This window comes from Gobio gobio, assembly GCF_949357685.1.
Source record: "Gobio gobio genome assembly, chromosome: 11".
NCBI lineage: Eukaryota > Metazoa > Chordata > Actinopteri > Cypriniformes > Gobionidae > Gobio > Gobio gobio.
The window spans coordinates 50,149,066-50,172,188 of NC_137104.1; the positions used below are offsets into that span (position 1 = coordinate 50,149,066).

General features: G+C 40.5%; 1 protein-coding gene across 2 annotated transcripts in view; it reads right to left on the reverse strand.

Annotated features, from left to right (window-relative positions):
• Positions 1–229: 229 nt before the first annotated feature.
• The window catches only part of LOC307133983 (zinc transporter ZIP4-like), a 29,772-nt gene continuing 6,878 nt past the window's right edge, over positions 230–23,123 (reverse strand). The window contains exons 4-12 of one of the 2 annotated variants that reach the window (XM_079829401.1): positions 16,481–16,665; positions 14,821–14,995; positions 9,306–9,478; positions 9,078–9,236; positions 7,655–7,747; positions 7,055–7,109; positions 5,792–5,944; positions 1,513–1,700; positions 230–1,302 (exon numbers count right to left, since the gene is read on the reverse strand). In XM_079829401.1, coding sequence (XP_079685527.1) covers positions 1,174–1,302; positions 1,513–1,700; positions 5,792–5,944; positions 7,055–7,109; positions 7,655–7,747; positions 9,078–9,236; positions 9,306–9,478; positions 14,821–14,995; positions 16,481–16,665 — 1,310 coding nt within the window. In that variant the 3' untranslated portion in view covers positions 230–1,173. The remainder of the gene's footprint in view (positions 1,303–1,512; positions 1,701–5,791; positions 5,945–7,054; positions 7,110–7,654; positions 7,748–9,077; positions 9,237–9,305; positions 9,479–14,820; positions 14,996–16,480; positions 16,666–23,123) is intronic. The other variant, XM_079829402.1, reaches the window with a different exon arrangement.

Genomic DNA, 23,123 nt, shown 5'->3' on the forward strand with positions numbered 1-23,123 from the left:
AAAATTCCCGGAAAAGTGAGAATGAGGAAATAAAGTGTGTGTGTGTGTGTCAGTTACGTGTGTTGCACACGCAATGCCAGCTCTACTGGTTCGAACTCACCTGTTTCACAACACAATCTCTTCAATGCTTTATAATAATTCATAGAATCGTGTCGTTCTGTTATTTACTCACTGAAATTGATCAGTAAAGAAGTGTTATATGATTAGAAAAAAAATAATTTCAAAGAGTCGAGTTCATTTCTTTTATTAGAAAGTATTATGAAGTCAGTGTTAGACGAGGGTATTTTTGTCACCTTGGTTAATAATTTCGGGGCCTGGAGCATTTGAATGAGTAATGTCTCACTGCATGCTCAGCTTTCCTAAATACCATCCAATTATTTTAAGTGATATTTAGGTTTGCAGTCATTGCACTTTTACATTGTGTGTGTGTGTTACATTTCAGAGACACCTGTCATTTTCCTTCATTTTTTACGAGGATCATTGTCTAATGAACACTTCTGATGAGTCACACAGGTCAGACTCAACGAAACCTCAGCATTTCAGCTTTGACACGAGGACAAAATCACTGGCTTCACCACAGCTCATGACTAATAACACACTGACATACACACATATCCATGATGATGAATAGAGGCTTTACATAACATTTGAAAGCACAGAGACTGATTATTCTCAGACTTACACAAGGGCTTCAACAATAGTTTATCGCTACACTGTAAACAATTCATACTTCCTATATTAGCATAATTTTATGGTTAAATCACTTCCATATATCAAGTGGAATATTTTGTAAACCAGTTCAAAACCCATCATTTTAACCCATCGTTACAGAAAAAACATAAAATAAATGAACTAAATAAATTAGCTTGTAAAGATTTATACTGAAGCACAAAAGCCAAATAACACATCTAAAGTTAACTTGACTACTGTAAATAAATCGACACACAGCTGATTTATTTGTTTCAAATGTTAAATTGTAATTAGCTATTTCCTGAAGAAAATGTGTGGTTTTAAAAAAATACAATAAAATATGTTTTAAAATAAAAAGTTCCCATATTAAAACATGGCAGCACTTAAAATTGCACATATTTCCACTTTTTTGAAGTGACGATCACACAGACATGCTTGAGGAAGGGAATATGATAACGCACAAGCACAAAGCGCCATCATATTTCAGATTCCGATCTGCTCTTCATATAAAGACAGGAGTAATAAGATCCCCCATCCGGTCATCAGTCCCAGATTCTGCAGGAGGAAAATCAGCCACGGCCGTTTACTGTCCACATGAAGCATGGAGGGAAGCTACACGACAATAAAACAGAAATGAAGACGGGTTTTTATGATCATCTCATGACACATGTTTTAGATGTTTATGTTTTGCATGAGAAACTGCAATTCAAAACCATTGACTCTGATATTTGCTGCTTTTAGCATAAGCCCATATAGCGTGTCATTTTTATTGTGCTCAAAATATGTTGGATTTAGTTGATTTCTGCTGGTTTGAGAACGCACCATGTCGACGAGGGCGATGTACAGGAAGAGGCCGGCGGCGACGGCAGAGATCCACTCCTCAGCGACGGTTTGTGTGGAGATGGACAGAGCGATGTACAGGCCGATGAAGGAGGTGAGAGCGCTGCACACGTTCAGCAGCAGAGCACGCTTCACCGACAGACCGCAGTGAAGCAGGATCGCAAAATCACCTGCCATCATCATCATCAGAGAGAACATTTTATATTCTTTCTTTCTTATCTATCATCCATCTATACATCATCCATCCATCCATCTATCTATCTATCTATACATCTATCATCATCCATTCATCTATACATCCATCCATCCATCTATCATCCATCCATCTATACATCCATCCATCATCATCCATCCATCCATCTATCTATCATCATCTATCCATCCATCTATCATCATCCATCCATCCATCTATCTATACATCCATCCATCCATCTATCTATACATCCATCCATCTATCTATACATCCGTCCATCCATCTATCTATACATCCATCATCATCCATCTATCATCATCCATCCATCCATCTATACATCATCCATCCATCCATCCATCCATCTATCTATACATACATCATCATCCATCTATCTATACATCCATCACCATCCATCCATCTATCATCATCCATCCATCCATCCATCCATCCATCTATCTATACATCCATCATCATCCATCCATCCATCTATACATCATCCATCCATCTATACATCATCCATCCATCCATCCATCTATCTATACATACATCCATCATCATCATCTATCTATCATCCATCATCATCCATCCATCTATCATCATCCATCCATCCATCCATCCATCCATCCATCCATCTATCTATCTATCTATCTATCTATCTATCTATCTATCTATCTATCTATCTATCTATCTATCTATCTATCTATCTATCTCTCATCTATCTATCTATACACCCATCCATCTATCATCCATCCATCTATCTATACATCCATCCATCTATACATCCGTCTATCCATCTATCTATACATCCATCCATCCATCTTTACATCCATCCATCCATCCATCTATACATCCATCACCATCCATCCATCTATCATCATCCATCCATCCATCCATCTATCTCTACATCCATCCATCCATCTATCTATACATCCATCCATCCATCTATCTATACATCCATCATCATCCATCTATCATCATCCATCCATCCATCTATACATCATCCATCCATCCATCCATCCATCTATACATCATCCATCCATCCATCCATCTATCTATACATACATCCATCATCATCATCTATCTATCAATCATCCATCCATCAATCATCATCCATCCATCCATCCATCCATCCATCCATCTATCTATACATCCATCATCATCCATCTATCATCATCCATCCATCTATACATCATCCATCCATCCATCTATACATCATCCATCCATCCATCCATCCATCTATCTATACATACATCCATCATCATCATCTATCTATCATCCATCATCATCCATCCATCTATCATCATCCATCCATCCATCCATCCATCCATCCATCCATCCATCCATCCATCCATCCATCCATCCATCCATCCATCCATCCATCCATCCATCCATCCATCCATCCATCCATCCATCCATCCATCCATCCATCCATCCATCCATCCATCCATCCATCCATCTATCTATCTATCTATCTATCTATCTATCTATCTATCTATCTATCTCTCATCTATCTATCTATCTATACACCCATCCATCTATCATCCATCCATCTATCTATACATCCATCCATCTATACATCCGTCTATCCATCTATCTATACATCCATCCATCCATCTTTACATCCATCCATCCATCCATCTATACATCCGTCCAGCCATCTATCTATACATCCATCTATCATCCATCCATCTATCATCCATCCATCTATACATCCATCCATCTATACATCCATCCATCTATCATCCATCCATCTATACATCCATCCATCTATACATCCATCCATACATCTATCATCCATCTATACATCCATCCATCTATCTATTGTATAATATTATTAACAAATTATATATATATACACACACAACCCCAAATCAGAAAAAGTTAGGACAGTATGGAAAACGCAAAAAAAAGAAAAAGAAGTGATTTCTATTATTACTAAGAAGTGACTTGTATTTCATTGCAGACAATATGAACAAAAAATATTTCATGTTTTGTCTGGTCAACTTCATGTCATTTGTATATATGCATCCTTTCCTGTCATTCAGACCTGCAACACATTTCAAAAAAAGTTGGGACAGTAAAGCATTTACCACTTTGTAATGTTGCCATTCCTTTTCACAACACTTAAAAGACGTTTAGGGACTGAAGACACTAAGTGATGAAGTGTTTCAGGTGTAATTTTGTCCCATTCTTCCTGCAAACAAGTCTTAAGGTGGGCAACAGTACGGGGTCTTCGTTGTCGCATTTTGCGCTTCAAAATGTGCCACACATTCTCTATTGGAGACAGCTCGGGACTGCAGACAGGCCAGTCAAGTACCCGTACCCTCTTCCTCCGCAGCCAGGACTTTGTAATGTGTGCAGAATGTGGTTTTGCATTGTCTTGTTGAAATATGCATGGACGTCCCTGGAAAAGATGTCTTCTTGAAGGCAGCATATTATGCTCCGAAATCTCTATGTACTTTTCAGCATTAATGGTGCCTTCACAGAAGTGCAAGTTACCTTTGCCAAGGGCACTGACACAACCCCATACCATGACAGACCCTGGCTTTTGGACTTGTTGCTGGTAACAGTCTGGATGATCCTTTTCTTCTTTGGTCCATTCCTCCCAAAAAATACCTGAAATACTGATTCATCTGACCACAGTACACGTTTCCACTGTGTGATGGTCCATCCCAGATGCCTCCGAGCCCAGAGAAGTCGATGGCGCTTCTGGACACTGTTAACATAGGGCTTCCTTTTGGCACAGTACAGTTTTAACTGGCATTTGTGGATGTAACTACGTATTGTGGTACTTGACAAAGGTTTGCCAAAGTAGTCCTGAGCCCATGTGGTGATATCGCTAATAGATGAATGACGATTCTTGATGCAGTGCCACCTGAGGGATCGGAGATCACGGCTGTTCAGCTTAGGCTTGCGAACTTGTCCTTTACGCACTGAAATTCCTCCAGATTCCTTGAATCTTTTAATTATGTTATTCACTGTTGAATGTGAAATATCCAAATCTCTTCCTATCTTTCTTTGAGGAACATTGTTTTTAAACATTTCAATAATTTTCTCACGTATTTGTTGGCAAACTGGCGATCCTCGGCCCATCTTTGCTCCTAAAGGATTAGACCTTTCTTGGATGCTGCTTTTGTACCAAATCATAATTACAATCACCTGTTGACATCACCTGTTTCAAATCACATCATTATTTAACCATTTTACCTCATTAATAGCCATAAATTGCTCCTGTCCCAACTTTTTTTGAAATGTGTTTCAGGTCTGAATGACAGGAAAGGATGCATATTTACAAATGACATGAAGTTGACCAGAAAAAAACATGAAATATTTTGTGTTCAAATTGTCTGCAATGAAATACAAGTCAAAGTAAATTTAGAAATCACTTCTTTTTTTTTTATTTGCGTTTTCAATACTGTCCCAACTTTTTATGATTTGGGGTTGTATATATATATATATAAAAAAAATGTATAATAATAATGTAAATAAATATAAATGATTTATAACTTAAAATATTTTTCAGTATTTAAATGTAATTATGAATAAATACAGGCTGTGTTTACTAAATATGATTTTTATTTTTTATCTTATGATTTTGATGTGATGCTCCTTTTCACTTTTCAAGTTGAGAGGTTCACAAAATCTGCTTATGCTGATTTAACATGAAACCAGGTTGAAATCATTTTTTGTTACGGACATTTTTGTCGTAACTATAAATGATTTCATGTTCCTGAAAGAAAACGTGTGCAGGAAAACAGAAAAACACGATTGACTGCGCTTTCAGGACATGTCAATAATGTCTAGTGTTTATGTTGGACATTCCTTCATCCACTTCAGGAAGAGTGAAAGTGTCATTTGTTTTCTCTTTGTGGTCTGGATTAATCAGTAATGTTACTGCACATTGTGTACAAGAGTTATTTCAAGAGTGTGCCCAAAGCCTTAGTATTCAAACTACATGTTTCTGTAACCTTCAAACAACATTCACACAACATTCAAAGTCTGTCTTGATAAACTTTTCTAGTTGTTTTCAATGCATTTTCTGTAGCTAGATTAACTGAGACGGCTCACCTAACTCGTGTGGAAGCTCGTGGCACAGGACGGCCAGTGATGTCGCCAGTCCTGAGCGCCACGACACGGAGAACGCAGCGCCAATGGCCAAACCGTCCGTGAAGTTATGGATGCCGTCGCCAATGGTGATCATATACGGCAGCAGACGCTTCTCTGAGGGACATGACAAACATGTTCAATACTGGTCAAATGTTTTTGACAGAGTCTCTTCTGCTCACCAAGGCTGCATTTATTTAAAACAATATTTATCAAAAATATGGTAAACATATTTTCACAGTTTAAAATAGCTGTTTTCTATGTGAATATATAGTATAATGTAATTTATTCCTGTGATCAAAGCTGAATTTATCATCATTCCTCCAGTCTTCAGTGTCACCTGATCCTTCAGAAATCATTCTAATATGATGATTTGCTGCTTAAGAAACATTCATGATTATCACAATGTTGAAAACAGTTGTGCTGCTTCAGATTTTAGTGTAAACCATGCTACATTTTGTTCCCGAATTCTTTGATGAATAGAAAGTTTTAAAAACAGCATATTGTACTATTTCATAATTTCACTGTTTTTGATCAAATAAATGCAGCCTTTGAGATCAGAAAAGACATCTTTCAAAAAAATAGAATTTTCAGCATCATTCCTCCAGTCTTCAGTGTCACATGATCCTTCAGAAATCATTCTAATATGATGATTTGAGCTCAAGAAACATTTATGATTATTATCAATGTTGAAAACAGTTGCGCTACTTCATATTTCTGTGGAAACCATGATACATTTTTTCAGGATTCTTTGACGAATAGAAAGTTCAGAAGAGCAGCATTTATTTAAAATATAATCTTTTGTAACATTATAAATATCTTTACTGTCACTTTTGATCAATTTAATGAATCACAGGAATAAATTACATTTTAAAATATATTCAAATAGAAAAAAATTCACAATATTACTGTTTTCACTGTATTTTTTCAATCAAATAAATGCAGCCTTTGAGATCAGAAGAGACTTTTCAAAAACATTTAAAAAAATCGTACTGAATCTAAACTTTTAAACTAATGTGTAACTATAAATCTTCATGAAAAGAGTACTCTATATGGCAGCAGACACGTTTGTTTTTTTCAAGTGACCTCATAGGATGGAGCTGGTAGAGGTCACTTTACTCCCTTAAATGTGTGTCATGCTAGAACACAAACCTGTGATTGACTTTAACTGTGGTGTATTTACGGCCCTGGCGTGTTTAACACCGAGCGCTGATGGCATTGACTGACCTCGTGTGCTGCTGAACGGCTCCTGGAAGGACTTCTCCTTGTTTTGCTCGTCCACCTAAAATCAATGACACCTGACAGTATTAACTGACGATTACAGAGGACGACTGTGATATTTCTGCACTGATCAACTGCATTTGATGGTCAAAATAAAGCATAAAGCTGTGGAAAAAATTATACACCACAAGCACAGATGTTCCTGTCCAGACAGGATATTGTCTTTTAAGAGAGCTGAAAAATGTTGTAATTTTTAATAAATGGTAAGATAGCTAATCTATAAAATTAGTTAAATAGACAGCAACACAGTGTTGGCCCATCTGGTGCATGTGGATTCAAGGCATAGCAGATGTGGGCCGGATCCGGGCTGACACCATGTTGCTGTCTGGGTATCCATTCATTAATCAAACAATCAAAAACGCCACCAATGAACGCCAACATTCCTGATTGTAATAAAACCTGTAAATCCCAAAACGACCTCATGTTTACTGTCTGGGTTTGTGAAATATGATTTCACCTGATCTCCTCAGGGAAAGCTAGTTCTGTAGTGTCTGTGTAGTGAACTGTAACATAATAACGTCTTGGTTTATTTGGCCCACGTCTCACCAGCTCGTCCTGCGAGGTGGAGTTGTTGTTGCGTCTCTTGTTCTGGAACATCTGCAGAACTTTGCTGTGATCGCAGGGATGAAGGTCAGACTCCTACAACAAGACAACAGAGACCCTTTAAGGCAAGTCAGTTCATGAGGCGGCCACCTTACTAACATTTTCCAGTCAATACAAAGAAAAGAAAAATATAATGATAGCTATAATAACATCCACACCAGTGGACGATATCATTGTTTACTACAGCAAGCTGCAGTTTTGGCTTCTGTCACTTTAAAGGCTTGAGCTTTTTGAAGCAGGATGGATTCTGATTGGCTGCCAATGTTTTTATTGTCCATTGTTACCACTGGTGTTCCCCAAGGCTCAGTCTTGGGCCCTCTTTTATTCATTATTTATATCCTCCCACTTGGACAAATTTTAAAGTTTTCAATTTGGTTGTGCATTAAACAGCATGAAATAACAGAGTTATTAAAATGATTAAATGAATGCCGCCTTGGGACAATAAAGCCCTTGATAAACCTAGCCCTAATCGATAAACACGATAAAAACACATTTATTTCCACTTTTCGAAACATTTTCTTCATTTTTATTGAAAACAAATGCCTTTCCGGTCTGACCTGTGATGGGAAAAGGGATTAGAGCGAGTTTGGCAAAAGGCGGATTCTAACCTTGGATGATTTGCGTCAAAACTTTCTGCCACGCGCTTTACCCCTACACTACTGCTGCTGTACACAACCTTGTGTCTTCTGTCCTTTTATCTGGCCCAACCAGATGTCAGTGGGTGGAGTTAGTGCAAATAGCATTTGCCAAGGCTAATCGGGCTATAGAGACATAGCAACACGCGTCATAAACTAAAAACCATGCCCACACTGGTGGTGGGGCAATCAAACCGTCTCCATTGACTTTATATTGCGTGAAGCCTCTCCTTGTCATTTCTGACTTATAACAAAAAACAGAACAATGTCTAAAAGCTGATATGTGACCAGGTGTACAGCAAACAAGCTAAAGAAAACCCAGAACTTTTTATAAGCTTTCGACCCAAAAAACAAGCATTTAAGGACACAAAAGTGGATACAGGCAATTGAGACAGAGCACGACATGTTATATTACACTGAGAACTACGCCCACTGGAGGGGAACGTAATCAGCTACAGGAAATATAATATATAAACCTGACATTTGGATATTTGACTTAACAGTGACAAAATGTTTACTGCACACGTTGGCATACCGAGTGTCAGGATCTCAAAATGTACCGATTCTTCCTGCTTGCCCGTCTCCACTTTTGTCTCCTTAAACGCTCGTTTTTTTTGTGTCGACAGCATATAAAAACTTGTTTTTGTGTTTTTTAGCTTGTTTGCTGTACAGAACCCTTTAAGCTTCTATATAGAACCTTTTCTTCTAAGGCTGTGGACTCAGTCACTCACTCCATCATGATTATGACCGTGTCGAGTGATGATGGAGAATATGGCTTCCATCAGATAGAAGACATAGATCCCGCCAACGACCACCAGGAGTTTGTAAACATAGTCGAGGTTCTCCTCCTCATGACCGTGACCATCTTTATGTGCATGAAGACCTAAAACCTACAGTCACAAAACAATGAGAACAACAAACAAACTCCATCCTAGTCAGACATTGTTGAATCTGCCTACCGAGGGAAGCAAATGCAGAAGAGCGTCGCCCGTGAGGGATCCGACAGCAAGGCTGATGCAGAACTGGATGCACATCTGGAACACTTGCGTGCACCTGGAGAACAGCAGCAGCACGATCCCAAACATGGACATCAGACAGATGATGATGTTGGCGAGGGTGGCATATCCATATCCTGGGCACAAAGGGCGCATTGAGTGATTACACTTTTGTCTGTGTTATTTACAGGTGTGCCATACTGGTTTTTGTAAACATTCAGATGGAATCCGGTTTTGTGACCAGAAAACACTGCCAGTTTTGTTCTTCTCCAGGAACTAAAATAATAAGTCGCAGCATTCGGGAATATTTCTGGTTGTCCTTGTTCTTTTGAGGTCGAGAGACTGAGATGCCAACAATAAGATTCCAACACAGAACTGTAGTAGAACCAGAAAAGCAACCGGTCATGTATCATTGTGTGTGATGTGTCATGTTTCTGATACAGAAACTGAATGTACTGTAAGTGATCGTCTAAACATTCACTATCACTGTTTCATTTAATAGAAAATCTACACTTTTGGACAAACGTATCGTTTTTTAATACGTTTTTCACAATTAAGTTGGACACTACTGTTCAAAATGTTGTGCTCTGTAAGATTTTTTTAATGTTTATTCAGTTCAACAAGTATGCATTTATTTGATCAAAAATACAGTAAAAACAGTTTAATATTTTTACAATTTAAAATACATGTTTTCTATTGTAATATATTGTAAAATGTAATTTATTCCAGTGATCAAAGAGACATTTTCAACATCATTACTCCAGTCTTCAGCGTCACATGATCCTTCAGAAATCATTCTCAGTCAATAAACTTCTCTGATTTTTATCAGTGTTATTATTATCATCATCTAAACAGTTTAGGTGGTTTAGTTCATACCTTAAAAGACAGCTCTTTTTCTAAAGAGTTAGGTAAGTTCTCCTCATCTTCTGCCCCTATACATTTCATTTTTATGCTGATGATACTTAGTATGTAAGTACCTTTGTTGGAATGCATCAGGGACATTAAGGAATGATCATCAGATAACTTTCTTCAACTTAATGATGGCAAAACTGAAACGATTGTTTTTGGTACAAGGGCTCAGACAGGGCTCTTTTAACCATCCTTCGCTCTCATCTAAAAACTTAGGGAGATAGAGCTTTTTCTGTTGAAAAAGCTCTATCCGCCTAAGGGCGGTGCCGTGGTATTAAGAACCCCGATGATCATTCCTCGGGTCACGCCCCCCTCTCGCACATCGTTTCCCGCGAGTGCTGGACTGAAGCGGCGGGACCATCTCTGATGCCCCGTTCGTTCCGCTCACACTCCAGATAGCAGCGAGATGTCGATCGCCGCATCTCAAGGTGGGCTAGAGTCCTTTGGGGTTGACGATTAGGCTGTGCTCCGCCTTCTGGTGTGCCAGCGCTGCTGGATCCGACCTAGAGTTGACAGCCATGTTATCTCGGGCAGCCGCGAGCCTCGGGCTGGTGTGGAACTCCGCCCTGTCACGAGCGCGCGTTGTTGCGTGATTGGTTTTTGGGGGCAGCACCTGACAGCTGTCCGGCCCCGCCCCAAAGCCTTTTGCTCCCGAGGTGGATGACGCGGATCACGCGGCCCTGGAAGTCCCTGTGTTTCCCGTGACCGTTCGGTGGCCTCCTCCGCCTTCTCTGCCCGCGATGGGGCCACGGCCAAGGGTACACTGGGGTCCCCCTACTGTTGAACACTCTGTTGCGCACTCTGTTGCCTGCTACCATTCTTTCCAGGGAATGGTAGCAGGGCCTCTCCTTACCCCGGTGGAGGGCCGGGGGAAAATCCTTCCGCTGCTGGCCCCCGGGCTAGCAGCGCTTGGAAAGAACTCATGTCCCTGTCTCTGAGGACCCAGAGACCGGTGATGGCAGTGTGCGCCGCCTCCGGGCCGTGCCGCTCTTGTCCCTCTCTCTCGCCAGCCTCCTCTCAAAGCAGACCCCAGTGGAAAGTGCGTCCTTCCCTGGTCTCCTCTGCCAGGACGTAGCTGTTGACTGTGCCCCCACAGCGGAACGATACGCCTCCCACGTCTGGGCCAGTCACGCTGCCTTGCTGCCCCACCCGGGGTACGTCTGTGGTTCGAGTGACCCCGCTGGTCAGTTCCTCGGAGCCTGGCTACAGCTCCGGGACTGTCCGCTGGGTCGCGAAGACCATCAGGCTCGGCTACGCGATTCAGTTCACGCAGGCTCCTCCCTGCTTCTGGGGAGTCCGCCCACCATGATGGGGCCTAATGCCCCAGTAATGCGTGCGGAGGTTGCCACCCTACTGGCAAAGGGTGCGATCGAGCCTGTCCCTCCAGCTGAAATGAAGTCCGGCTTCCTCAGCCCTTACTTCATTGTACCATAGAAAACCGGTGGGTTGGCCAATCCTGGATCTGCCCGTCTTGAACCGATCCCTTCATAGGCTTCCGTTCAGGATGTTGGCAGCGAACGCATTCGAGAAGGCGTTCGCTGCCAACATCCTGAACGGAAGCCTATGAAGGGATCGGTAGTGTCCAGTAGCTTGGTTTGCAGCGGTCGACCTGAAGGACACCTACTTCTGTGTTCATCCTACCTCAACACAGACCGTTCCTACGGTTTGCTTCGAGGGGCGGGCATATCAGTACCCTTGCGTCTTCCTGAAGATTGTCAAGGCAGCCCTTGCGCCCTCAGGCAGCACTGGGTTCACATCCTGAATTACCTCGACGACTGGCTCACAATGAGTCACTCTCAAGAGCAGGTGTGCGAACACAGACCTAGTGCTCCAGCACTTAGCCCGTCTGGGCCTTCGGGTCAAACTGGGAGAATAGCAAACTTTGCCCCGTGCAGAGGATCTCTTTTCTCGGTATGGATATCGACTCGGTCGCCATGTGCGCGCAGCTTACGAGCGAGTGCGCGCAGTCTCTGCTGACTTGCCTCACTCAATCGAGAGCAAGAGTGCGGTTCCACTGAAACGGTTTCAGAGGCTCCTGGGGCATATGACATCTACAGCCGCGGTGACGCCGCTCAGATTGCTTCATATGAGACCGCTTCAGCATTGGCTTCGCGATCGAGTCCCGAGATGGGCATTGCAGTCTGGCACGCTCCGGGTCCTAGTAACTCAGGCCTGCCTTCAGATGCTCACCCCGTAGTCGAACCTCAGCTTTCTACAGGCTGGTGTGCCCTTAGAACGAGTTTCCAGGCATGTTGTTGTGTCAACAGATGCCTCCGCCACGTGTTGGGGTGCCATGTGCAATGGACAAGCAGCCGCGGGCTCCTGGACAGGATCCCAGCGCTGCCTGCATGTCAATTGCCTCAAGTTGCTGGCAGTACGGTTCGCCCTGCACTGCTTCCGAGCGTTGCTCCCGCCGTATGTCTCAACTCGCCCACCATCTCGTTCTATGGAGTCAGAAGCATCTGAGGTCCCTTCGTGCTGTCCATATCCCGGGAGAACTGAACCGTGCAGCCGATGAGCTCTCGCGGTCTCAGCCACTTCCTGGAGAATGGAGACTCCATCCCCAGACGGTCCAGCTGATTTGGGAACAGTTCGGCGACACACAGGTAGATCTGTTTGCCTCCCACGACTGGAGGCATTGGCCTCCATCAAGAGGGTAGGGGACCTGCAGGGATTTTCGGTTGACGAAGCATGCCTGGAGTTCGGGCCCAACTTTTTTTTAAATGTGTTGCAGGTCTGAATGACAGGAAAGGATGCATATATACAAATGACATGAAGTTGACCAGACAAAACATGAAATATTTTGTGTTCATATTGTCTGCAATGAAATACAAGTCAAAGTAAATTTAGAAATCACTTCTTTTTTTTTTTTTTGCGTTTTCCATACTGTCCCAACTTTTTCTGATTTGGGGTTGTATATTGGTATGACATCGGCCATTGGAAAACCCATATTGGTCAACCAGGACTATTTTGATGTTTGTCACTGCCATCAAATTTGCTTTATACGTTTTTGCTTACATAATTCATTACAATAGCTCATAGCATTCAACTGCGGAAAAACTATTCAAAGAAAAAAACAAATTTTTTCATACTGTTGTCTGAGGTCAACTTATGACGTTCGCGTGGTTTTTACATTCAAAAACATCATAATGAGTAAGTAATAGGCTATTTTCTGCCCTGGTTTTGAGCCTCTCACGGTTTTTATGGGTGTGCCGCACGTAAGACTTGGAAGTAAACGCCAATTGCTATGATTGGATAAGCTTTGCATATTTAATGAGCTTCAGCTCCCCTGTGAGAACACGTGAGGCATTGTTTTGAAAGTGTGTGGAGAAACGGCAACCGGAATGATTCGTCCCACAGCTAGGACTCGCAAAATGTCTTTATCAAACAAACACATTTATCTCTCATCTCTCATTATCTCTCATACACCCGCGATTAATTGAAATGTTATTTTTATATTGGCCCGCCCGATTGGTGGATATAACCGCAAACGGTGCATCACACAAACACACACACACACACACATACACACGCCAAGTGCATTGCAGACAGTATGATCAAAACTTTCGCAATTGTATTTTTCCTTCAAATATCAAGTCAAGAGAGTGAACAATGCACATCAAGAAAGGAATGTTATTTCACTAAGATGATACGTATTGGTAGCCCGTCTGGAGAACACATAGCCCCGGGACGTTGGGCTTTGCGAGCCCTGTGACATCATGGTAAATAGATATGTACACATAATCAATAGATATCAAACGATCTGTAACAATGCAATACTATAACATATAAAATAATAATAATAATTCACTCACATAAGTGTGTTACTTCATTCATTCATGTAATCTCATCCTGTCTGCAAATCCAGTCTCTTGTTTACAAACGAATCCGCTGTGAAATGAAGGAAAAGACGTGCAATGTCTTCCCCACGTGAGCTGGATATTCATTAAAAATAAAGTTCAACCACACATTCCCAATATTAGAATCCGAAGGAAGCTTATGCAGCGACTGTGTTATTGGACCAGGATTGTTTCTATTGTTCCACAACCAGGCACAGCGCAATATCTTGCCATCTTCGGCATGTTTATTGTTCAGTAGTGCTAACGATGGTCGGGGCTACAGAATCAGGCATTGTTCTTTTTCTGTTGAAACATTTCACCACACGATGACGTCAAGGTGTGGCATATTCTGAGATCGAGAGTTTTTTCTGGGCCTGGTGTCAATAGAAAGCTTTTCTTTGACTAACAAGGATGTTTTCAGCTCTGAAACTTACAGGATATTCTTATATCAAGATGAACTTTTATATATCAAAGGCTGAATGAAAAGTTGATTTCTCAATTCATGACCCCTTTAAAGATTAAAGTTAGTTAAACTGACATAATAGCAGCCACCTGAATAATGAAACATTCAGCTGAATGGCAAATACATTTGACGGAAGCTTAAGCACTAAGGTTTGTTAATATTGTTTAGAGTATATTTCTGTACTTTATATTGTAAATCAAAGCCTGATTGATTATGCTATGCAACTCAGTTGAGTGCTGATCTGGTGGTGTAAGCAGAGGTCACTCACTCTCAGCGGTGCTCAGAGAGTCAGGGGTCACGTGTGTGAAACTGATCTCAGAACAGCCTCCACTGAGGATCTGCTGAATCAGAGCGGGACTGAGCAGCGTGAACTGATCTCTGGTCAGCGATGATGACGAGTTCAGCTGGTGGATCCTCAACAGGTCTTCAGCGCTGAAACACGTCTGCAGGCAAAACAACCAGAAACAATTTGGAGACATGCACATTTTTGTATGCATATATTATGAATACATTATTTGGCCTCAGTAACTTTCATTGCTATGATAAGCACGCAAGCATTAGTGAGAGAGATTGATGTAAAGGGCACCATGTGTCAAAATTTGATTGATTTATGGCCCTCAGAAAAATACCACACACCTCCCTCCTCCCTGGATTGGACACCCATTTTGGACACCTTTTTCAGAAACCTGTTTATCATCCTCCCCCCACTATCCCACCATTCAAAGGAATTTATGACTGTTTGGGACTTTGTGTGTTTTTGAAGTGAAAATGTTTGAAAATGACGATGTGCTTTAAACTTTTAAAATGGGAGACGTTGTGTTGGAATAATAGTGACATATATAAGATCAGGGGAATGTTTTTATTTACATACATTTGAAGAAAGGTTTTCCTTAAAATAAAACATTAAAGATTATGTATGCCATTAAATGGATTTAAATAGTTTGAGTCAAAACAGAAAGACATTTGAAACCATGCATATAAAATGCACAAATATAATTTTAATTTTAATTTTAAATCTCACTCCATGCCATCTAAATAGTCATTTGATATCCATGCAACTAATAAATCAGGGACTAGTACTCACTAGAGTGATGTAAAGGGCACCTTGTGTCAAATTTGCATTAATTTATGGCCTCACTGATACTAATGTTTTGATCAATGACGTTACATTACAGTATAAGTAACAATGTATGCCATTTTAAAAATGTAAAGCACATCATTTTTTAAATATTCTTTGGTCGTTTTCAAACATTTTCACTTCATAAATTCCTTTGAATGGGGGGGGGGGATGATAGACAGATGGCCAAAACAGGTTTCCGAAACAGGTTTCCGAAACAGGTTTCCGAAACAGGAGTCTATAACAGGAGTCCATAACAGGAGTCCATAACAGGAGTCCATAACAGGAGTCCATAACAGGAGTCCATAACAGGAGTAACAGTCCGGTGGGAGGGGTGGGAGGTAGGTGTGTGTGGTATTTTTATAAGGGCCATGAATCAATACAATTTTGACACATGGTGCTCTTTACATCACTCTAGTGAGTACTAGTCCCTTATTTATTAGTCGCATGGATGTCAAATTACTATTTAGATGGCATGGAGTGAGATTTAAAAAAATTATAATATTTGAGCATTTTATATGCATGGTTTCAAATGTTGTGTCTTTCAGTTTTCACTCAAACTATTTAAATCCATTGACTGGCTTATTTTCAATCTGGTTATCATTACGGACAGATTGCATGGTCTCAGATTGCACTGTCTTTCATAACATCCATCAAGAGAGCTAAACATCAATTATTCATGTTAATATGTCATGCTACGGGCCTCATAATGTCTTGTTTAACTGAATCATGAAAATCTAAATGATCAGAGTCCTACAGCATACAGCAAAGATTTCCCATGATGCCTCACACAAACACTGCTGTGTCTTACCGTATCCCAGCTGCTGTCATTATGGGCATCCTCCTGATGGGGCTCGGCATCAAGGTGGGCATCCTCCTGATGGGGCTCGGCATCAAGGTGGGCATCCTCCTGATGGGGCTCGGCATCAAGGTGGGCATCATCGTGATCGTGTTCTCCTCCACCCAGATTTAGCGTCTTCAGAAGCTCCTCAAAATCTGTGTAACAGTGGCATCATTAAAAATAGATGCAAGGCAAGTTTATTTATATTGCACATTTCATACACAAAAGTGGTAATTAAAAGTGCTTCACATGGAATTAAAATAACCAAAAGAAATAAAACAAGAAAAATAAAAGGTGAGAATAAAAATTATATAAAATATGTTACCCTGGACCACAAAACCGCTCATATTCGCACGAGTATATTTGTGGCAATAGCCAACAATACATTTATATGTCAAAATTATAGATTTTTCTTTTATGCCAAAAATCATTAGAATATTAAAGTAATGTTCCATGAAGATAGTTTGTAAATTTCCTAACGTAAATATACATAAAAAAAAAAGCATTATTATTAGTGATATGCATTGCTAAGAACTTAATTTGGACAACTTTAAAGACGATTTTCTCAATATTGAGACTTTTTTGCACCCTCAGATTCCAGATTTTCAAATAGTTTTATCTTTGTCAAATATTGTCCAAAAAACCGTACATCAATGGAAAGGTTCTTTTAATTTTTTTTATTTTTATTGACCCTTATGACTGGTTTTGTGGTCCAGGGTCATATACACTCACCTAAAGGATTATTAGGAACACCATACTAATACTGTGTTTGACCCCCTTTCGCCTTCAGAACTGCCTTAAATGGTTAGTTCACCCAAAAATGAACATTCTGTCATTAATTACTTACCCTCATGTCGTTCGACACCCGTAAGACCTCCGTTCATATTCGGAACACAAATGAAGATATTTTAGTTGAAATCTGATGGCTCTGAAAGGCCTCGATTGGCACAATGCACGGTTCACTCTCAAGACCCTTAAAAGGTACTAAAGACGTCGTTACAAAGTCCATCTCACTACAGTGGTTCTACAATAACTTTATGGAGTGACGAGAATAGTTTTTGTGCTCAAAAAAACCCTAAATAACGACTTATATAGTGATGATGATTTCAAAACACGGCATCATGAAGCTTCGAAGCGTTATGAATCAGTGAGTCGATTCAGTAGTTTGGATCGCCAAATTTCAGCAGTTTGGCGGTTTGACACGCAATCCGAATCATGATTCGACTCACTGATTCACGATGCTTCGAAGCTTCATGATGCCGTGTTTTGAAATAGCTGAGGTTTTTTTGCGCACAAAAACTATTCTCGTCACTCCATAAAGTTATTGTACAACCATTGTAGTGAGATGGACTTTGTAACGACGTCTTTAGTACCTTTTAAGGGTCTTGAGAGTGAACCGTGCATTGTGCCAATGGAGGCCTTTCAGAGCCATCAGATTTCAACTAAAATATCTTAATTTGTGTTCTGAAGATGAACGGAGGTCTGACGGGTGTCGAACGACATGAGGGTAAGTAATTAATGACAGAATTTTCATTTTGGGGTGAACTAACCCTTTAATTCTACGTGGCGTTGATTCAACAAGGTGCTGAAAGCATTCTTTAGAAATGTTGGCCCATATTGATAGGATAGCATCTTGCAGTTGATGGAGATTTGTGGGATGCACATCCAGGGCACGAAGCTCCTGTTCCACCACATCCCAAAGATGCTCTATTGGGTTGAGATCTGGTGACTGTGGGGGGCATTTTAGTTCAGTGAACTCATTGTCATGTTCAAGAAACCAATTCGAAATGATTCGAGCTTTGTGACATGGTGCATTATCCTGCTGGAAGTAGCCATCAGAGGATGGGTACATGGTGGTCATAAAGGGATGGACATGGTCAGAAACAATGCTCAGGTAGGCATTCAAACGATGGCATTTAAATGATGCCCAATTGGCACTAAGGGGCCTAAGGTGTGCCAAGAAAACATCCCCAAAACCATTACACCACTACCACCAGCACAGTGGTAACAAGGCATGATGGATCCATGTTCTCATTCTGTTTACGCCAAATTCTGACTCTACCATCTGAATGTCTCAACAGAAATCGAGACTCATCAGACCAGGCAACATTTTTCCAGTCTTCAACTGTCCAAATTTGGTGAGCTCGTGCAAATTGTAGTCTCTTTTTCCTATTTGTAGTGGAGATGAGTGGTACCCGGTGGGGTCTTCTGCTGTTGTAGCCCATCCGCCTCAAGGTTGTGCGTGTTGTGGCTTCACAAATGCTTTGCTGCATACCTCGGTTGTAACGAGTGGTTATTTCAGTCAAAGTTGCTCTTCTATCAGCTTGAATCAGTCGGCCCATTCTCCTCTGACCTCTAGCATCAACAAGGCATTTTCGCCCACAGGACTGTCACATACTGGATGTTTTTCCCTTTTCACACCATTCTTTGTAAACCCTAGAAATGGTTGTGCGTGAAAATCCCAGTAACTGAGCAGATTGTGAAATACTCAGATCGGCCCGTCTGGCACCAACAACCATGCCACCCTCAAAATTGCTTAAATCACCTTTCTTTCCCATTCTGACATTCAGTTTGGAGTTCAGGAGATTGTCTTGACCAGGACCACACCCCTAAATGCATTGAAGCAACTGCCATGTGATTGGTTGATTAGATAATTGCATTAATGAGAAAGTGAACAGGTGTTCCTAATAATCCTTTAGGTGAGTGTGTATTAAAACAGTAGAAAAAAAAGGAGGATGCAAAAATAAAATACAGAATCAGTCGGACGTACAGTGGCACAGTGCTCATTCAGTAAAATATTTATAAAAATAATTAAAGGTCCTGTTCTTCGTGATCCCATTTTTCAAACTTTAGTTAGTGTGTAATGTTGCAGTTAGAGCATAAATAAATCATAATACCTGTAAAATTATAACGCTCAAAGTTCAATGCCAAGCGAGATATTTTATTTAATAGAAGTTCCCTTTCAAAGCCTACAGCGAACGGCCGGTTTGGACTACATCCCTGTACATCCTGCTTTAATGACGTCAGTAGAACAGTTTGTTGACTAACCTCCGGCCACAAGAATACGCAAAAAAGGGGGCGTGGTCTTGTTGCTCTCCCACGTGGAGAAAAGGAAGTGTTGCGTTCGGTTGCGTTTGTAGAGTGAGCTTGTCGCCATGTCGTCGAGACGCTGTTATTTTCATCCCGGAGTCGAATCACCTTTCTTTGGCCAGGGACGCTGTACTTTGAGCGCATGCATCTCCCCGTTATGGTAAGAGGCGTGACCTTTCCGGGCAACGTGCGCTGAGCTGCTGTCGAATCACAACACGGGAACCGCTGGCACAATCAGAACTCGTTACGTATTTCTGAAGGAGGGACTTCATAGAATGGAAATCTTTCAAGCTGTTTTGAGGACAGTGAAAACAGGGGTATACAGGTAAGTAAATTGTGTGAAAAATACTGTGTTTTTTTACACGCGAAACATGAACACATGTTATATTGCACACTGTAAACACAATAAAAGCTTCAAAAAAACAGGAAAAACGGGACCTTTAAAAGAATAAATTCATTTCCTTGCACATTTCCCGATGATTGATGTTTTCACACCTATATAAGGCTCTTGTTTACTTTGCTCCTCGACCTACGGGTTAACCTCGGGTTCGCAATGGATCACTTAATCCAGGAATCTGACTAATGTTTTCCACATTAGTCACCACAGAGTTCAACCATCATGGATCACACCCCCCCAAATGTAATTTAATTCTTACATTAAGGTACAGTGCTCATTCAGTAAATGTTTTGAGTCTGGTTTTGAAAGTGGCTACGGTTGGAGCACATCTGATCTCTTCTGCAAGCTGGTTCAGCTGCGGCTGGCATAATAGCAGACTCTCCTTGCTTTGAGTGAACCCTTGGTATTTCTAACTTGATCCTGATGATCTGAGTGATCTGTTTATATTCAATCAGCATATCTGAAATGTATTGAGGTCCTAGGCCATTGTTGACGGGTTTATAAACAACTGGACTTTAAAATCTATTATGAATGTAACTGGAAGCCCGTGCAGTGACCTGAGGACTGGTGTGATATGGTCATTTTGTCTGGTTCTGCTCAGCATTCTGTATGAGCTGCAGCTGTCGAATGGTCTTTTTGGGAGGGCGAGTGAGGAGACCATTACAATAGTCCACCCTGCTGGTCATGAAATCTTGTCTGGCTATCACCAGACCAAGCTCAATCTTTCAAGATTGAACATTGGTCTGAGGAGTCTGCTCTGTATTTTCTACTGCACAAGAGGCGTGATCAACGGGCATAATTCAAATGACTCAGTACGCAATTGGATAGTCCTTCAACCAATCAAACCTAGGGTGACGTACTTTGCAGAGTGACGCAAACTCCAGACAAGTTTGGTTTGTGTTGGTTTGTTGCATTGATCAGGGGTTTGGAGTAGCAACAATGGCATCAAGCGATTTTTGCAGGTTGTGCAAAAAAAAAACATGAAAATGAGTGGCATTTACGCCCACTCGAGCGATTTGTTTGCTAACACTTCGTGTTAAACCCGCCAATAGCGCCAGGTGGATAAGCCAGTCTGTGATTGGTTCCCGCAAAAGTGTAACAGAAGCAGGATAAATGAATGTAGAGGTTTCCAGCCTGAGCTGCAGGGTGACATCAAATCGCCGGCAGATCGTGCTGGGTTTACCCAGTCTAGAGGAAAGCATGAACAAGTTTCTCAAAGTCTTGGCTGGAAACAAAGCATCTAATTCTTCCCATATTTTTGAGATGATAGTATGCTCCATCAACCCATCCATCATCTTCCGCTTATACGGGGCCACAGTCTAAGCAGAGAAGACTTCCCTGTCACTAGACTCTTCCTCAAGCTCTTCCGGGGGAACACCGAGGCATTCCCAGGCCAGCCGGGACACATAATCCCTCCAGCGTGTCCTAGGTCTTCCCCAGGGTCTCACCATAAATCACTCAATGACCTAGGACCTAAATACATTGCAGATATGCTGATAAAGTACAAACCCAACAGATCACTCAGATCATCAGGATCAAGCCAATTAGAAATACAAGGGTTCACTCAAAGCAAGGAGAGTCTGCTTTTAGCTATTATGCCAGCCGTAGCTGGAAACAGCTTCCTGAACAGATCAGATGTGCTCCGACAGTAGCCACTTTCAAATCCAGACTCAAAACACATCTGTTTAGCTGTGCATTTACTGAATGAGCTGTGCCACTGTACGTCCGACTGATTGCACCTTATCTTATGCATTTACTGAATGAGCTCTGTGCTTTGTCCGAACTGCTTGCACTTTCATTATGGGTTCAATTTAACCGTTTTATTTTTATTTTTAATTATACTTTTTATTTTTTTTAATATTTTTTATTTTGTTAAGGCTGTCTGGGTGGAAGAGGTTGAGAGACGGGGGAGCGATAAATCGAAATCCCTCCGGCGCGAGGACGATCCGTTTAGATCTGCTCTGACGGATAGATCTGTATAGCCTTGGTGGTAAGAGGAAGGACCTTGTAGATATATATATTTTTATTTTTATTTTATTCACTTATGACTATTTTAACTTCATTTCTGTGTAAAGCACTTTGAATTGCCACTGTGTATGAAATGTGCTATACAAATAAACTTGCCTTGCCTTGCCTAACCACCCTGCAGAGTAAGCTCATTTCGGCCAACTGTATCAGGGATCCTGACCTTTCGGTCATGTCCCACAGCTCATGACCATAGGTGAGAGTAGGAACGTAGATCGACCGGTAAATCGAGAGCTTCGCCTTAAAGGCTCAGCTCCTTTTTGACCCCTAATGTCAAGGTATGCGTTCACCTTGACGATTTCATCTTGGTTTCCAAATGCAATGAGTTCAGTTTTGTCTAAAGAAAGTTTTGGCACATACAGTTGTTCATTTCATCAATGCATTTGCACAGGGAGTTAGTAAGTTCAACGTTCAGATTTAAACTAAATATTGTACATATATGCATAAAAGTACTTTGGAATAAAAATAAAAAACATTAATATGTATTAAAAGATACTTATTCTGCAGCCACCTTTTTAAGTTAATTATTAATGTTTTTGCTATAATTATAATTAATTATATTATATTATATTATATTATTATATATTTGTCACTTGATATAAAATAAACATCAACTGAAATCAAATTTAAAAACTTGGAAAAAAAACTTTAACTTATTTTTAATTCAGCAAAGGAAACATTTCTTATTTTCATGTTTTTATTATAACTGAAACTTAAAATATAAAAAATATGTTTCTACTTAGAATAGGATCTTTTTTAAATATTTTATTTCAGCTAGTTACTAAGACAAAAAATTTCATTTTCATTTAGTTTAACTTGATGCACTAAAATAACTAAAACTGAAATAAAAAATAATAAAATGTACACATATTTTTAAAAAAATATATAAAAGTGATAAAACACAACAAAATTACTAAAACTTTAACTGAAATGAAAATAAAAATGGAAAATAAACATCTATTTCAAAAATAATAATAAAAAATATATATAATAGTATCTCAAAGATACTAAAATATCACTGGTTTACCTTGAAGTACTGAAATAAAAATGAATAAAAGCTTTATAGAAAAATGACTAAAACCTTAACTAAATAAAAATCAC